This window comes from Phoca vitulina, unplaced genomic scaffold, assembly GCF_004348235.1.
Source record: "Phoca vitulina isolate PV1807 unplaced genomic scaffold, GSC_HSeal_1.0 scaffold1, whole genome shotgun sequence".
Lineage (NCBI taxonomy): Eukaryota > Metazoa > Chordata > Mammalia > Carnivora > Phocidae > Phoca > Phoca vitulina.
In genome coordinates this window covers 21,857,604-21,860,960 of record NW_022589704.1, presented here as the reverse complement: position 1 = coordinate 21,860,960, position 3,357 = coordinate 21,857,604, and the positions used below count along the sequence as shown (strand labels likewise).

At 40.9% G+C, this 3,357-nt stretch overlaps 1 protein-coding gene across 1 annotated transcript; it reads right to left on the bottom strand.

The window, feature by feature from the left end:
- Positions 1 to 244: 244 nt before the first annotated feature.
- LOC116631540 (calmodulin-1-like) lies at positions 245 to 1,210 on the bottom strand. Its single transcript, XM_032402773.1, has one exon. It carries the CDS (start codon positions 1,032 to 1,034, stop codon positions 585 to 587), a length of 450 nt encoding a protein of 149 aa, XP_032258664.1. The 5' UTR covers positions 1,035 to 1,210; the 3' UTR covers positions 245 to 584.
- Between the last annotated feature and the right edge of the window lie 2,147 nt (positions 1,211 to 3,357).

Sequence of the window (3,357 nt, the reverse complement as noted above, 5' to 3'; positions counted from 1 at the left end):
GAGAGATTAATAGGAAAAAAGTATACAAATTATATTTTTCCATGTACATGGAAGCCTCCAGACCCACAAAGTGGTCAGGCCTACATGCTTATATGCTAGGTTGCACAAAGAACAGTAACTGTGAAATGAGTAACTAAAATATCCAGGAAGGCTAAAGGAAGATAAGGATTTTTTTTTTTTTTTAAGTTTTAAATTTGTTTTTTTCATTTTTTGTTTTTAATACAAATGCCTGACTGTTTCAATTGTCAAGCTGCATGCATGAAAAACTGGCCAGCCCAAACAGTGTATTAATCATGAGCAAATGGAACTGCAAGGAGTCCATTAGGTGCTTCCTTATCATTAAGGTAGTACAAGTATTTATATCGTAAAACTGATGTGTAGCTTGATCTTTAGGGGACAGGACCACCAACCAATACATGCAGATTTTGTGTGTGTGGACAGAAGGTACTTTTGACATTCAGTTTTGCTATATAGAAACAGAATGAGTAAATGAACTTTTTTTTTTTTTTTTTTTTTTGCAAGAGGTAAGTAAAAGATTCACTTTGATTGTTCTAGAAGGGGGGAAAGGAGTTGAAAGTAGGCCTTCATTTTGCAGTCATCATCTGTACGAATTCTTCATAGTTGACTTGCCCATCTCCATCAATATCTGCTTCTCTGATCATTTCATCTACTTCTTCATCTGTTAGTTTTTCTCCTAAGTTGGTCATGACATGATGTAGCTCCACTTTGCTGATGTAACCGTTGCCATCCTTGTCAAAGACTCGGAATGCCTCGCGAATTTCTTCTTCACTGTCTGTATCTTTCATTTTTCTAGCCATCATAGTCAAAAATTCTGGGAAGTCGATGGTGCCATTTCCGTCAGCATCCACCTCGTTGATCATATCCTGCAACTCGGCTTCTGTTGGGTTCTGACCCAGAGACCTCATGACACTTCCAAGTTCCTTTGTTGTGATGGTTCCATCGCCATCTTTGTCAAATAGGGAGAAAGCTTCCTTGAACTCAGCAATCTGCTCTTCGGTCAGCTGATCAGCCATGGTGCGAGCGAAGGGAAGAAGAGCAGAGGGAGCGAGGGCGGCTGCGCCAGCGCAGGGGCCGTGACGGCGGGGCGCCTCCGCTGCTGCGGCCGCTGCTGCTGCTAAGGCGCCATGTGCGCTCGGCGCTGTGCCGCTGCCGCCGCCAGAGTGCGAGTAACGGCGCCGCGCCCGCGAGGCTCCCACCACCACCGCCCAAGGATTATTTTAACAAGATTTATTTGTCCAGATTCTTTTCAGCCTTAATTCCTGTCTCTGGTGATGAGAATGTTCAGGGAAATTATCTTTCATGTGGGAGTTTTATCTTCTCTTTTTAGGGGGAAAAAGATGAGGGGGTCAGAGTGCCTTTCTTGCACCTGTTTCTTAAGTGCTTTTAACTCAAAAGGCTCAACATACCAAATTGGCATATTTTGGGGTGGCAGGTCCTCAATCCTTTCAAATGGGAGCATTGAAAAATGAAGTACAAAGTAGAAATAAAATACCAAGATAGTGAAAAATACAAAGATAGTAAAATTTTATTTATTGAAACAATACAGGGAGTCCAACATCTCAAAAATCATAGTTCCAGGGGCACCTGGGTGGCTCACTCCATTAAGCGTCTGCCTTCGGCTCAGGTCATCGGTCTCGGGGTCCTGGGATCAAGCCCCACATCGGGCTCCCTGCTCAGCAGGGAGTTTGCTTCTTCCTCTCCTTCTGCCCCTCCCCCCCAACTCGTGCTCTCTCTCTAGCTCTCTCTCTCTCTCTCAAATAAATAAATAACATCTTTAAAAATAAATAAATAAATAAAGTTTCAGAAATTTAGAGTAAACAGAAGATAGCAGATTACCAAAAGATAAAACAAGAATATTTTCCAGAACTGAAAGGCATGTATTTCTAGGTTTAAGGGACCCACAGACAAATCCTACATCAAACCACATCATATAAAATTCATGAATAATAGGTATAAAGGATAGATTTTAAACATCATCAGAGAGTAAAAAAAGAAATCCTCATCTTTTATAAAGGATCAAGAATCAGTTTAAAATGATCATTGAATAAAGCTATTAATAAAAATAATGAAAAGATAATCAGTTATAGCATCAGACTTCCCAACTTCATCACTGGAAGCTGAAAATAACCGAACAATGTGTTCAAAATTTGAAAAAAAGGAATTTCTACCCTAATACTGAACCAAATCAAACTAGCAAGTGTGAAAATAAGACAAAGATATTTTAGGTCATAAAAAATGTAAATAGAAGTACCTACCAGGAATCCTTTCCCAGGAATCTACTGAAGGATATGCTGCCTCAAACAAAGGAGTAAATCAGGAAAGATAAAAACATGCACTGCAGGAAACAGAGCCTCGAGGAAGAGAGAGGTGGACAGCCTTCTCTGTGGTGGGGAAGGGGAGGGGATTCCTAGCAGGACAGCTGTGCCACCAGCCTTGGACCAGCCAGTCCTCATTACAGCAGGACCAAGGCCTCAGGAGATCTATCTCCAAGAAGAAATAAACATGACAAAATCCTAGTATGTTTGAAATTATTCAGAGGAGTTTGTGAAAAACATAACAAAACCAGAACAGTAGTAAATGTTGAGGAAATGAAGACCCAAACTCAGAATTTAGAAATAAGCCTGTCATTAAGAAGAACAGCATGTGGGGGCACCTGGGTGGCTCAGTTGTTAAGCGTCTGCCTTCAGCTCCGGTCATGATCCCAGGGTCCTGGGATTGAGTCCCACATCGGGCTCCCTGCCTGGCGGGAAGCCTGCTTCTCCCTCTCTCACTCCCCCTGCTTGTGTTCCCTCTTTCGCTGTGTCTCTGTCAAATAAATAAGTAAAATCTTAAAAAAAAAAAAAAAGAAGAAGAAGAAGAAGAATAGCATGCAAGAAGAGAAAAGAGATGTTCACCAGCCAGAGGCTGAAACCATCCCATCCCAGATTCTCAGCATAGTCTAGTGTGATTTTTTTTTTTTTTAGTGTACTTGAATAAAACCTAAGGTCTCTTCCAGGAATTGCCTTGGAGTCAGCAGGATCTCCAGGTTGAGAGGAGATTTCAGAGCATAGGGCTTGTAGGTGTAAGTAAACAAATTTCAAAATGGGCATTTGAAGGGGGTATGGACAACATTTTAAAAGGACCCCAGAGTCTGTTCCAGTAGAATATTTAGAGTATGTCATTTGCTGAGATTGGAGCACTCGTTAACTAGGTTATACGGCATGATCTTATAGAGTGGCCCTTCCTCAATGTTAATTAGAAAAAAGCAAAAGTTAATGCAAGAAAAAAGATGCACAACTATAATACTCAAACGAACAATGTCTCAGTTATGAATAATATTTATATAACCATTGTAAT

Coding starts and splice junctions, on each gene's coding strand:
- LOC116631540 (XM_032402773.1), bottom strand. CDS start 1,034: ATGGCTGATCAGCTGACCGAAGAGCAGATTGCTGAGTTCAAGGAAGCT.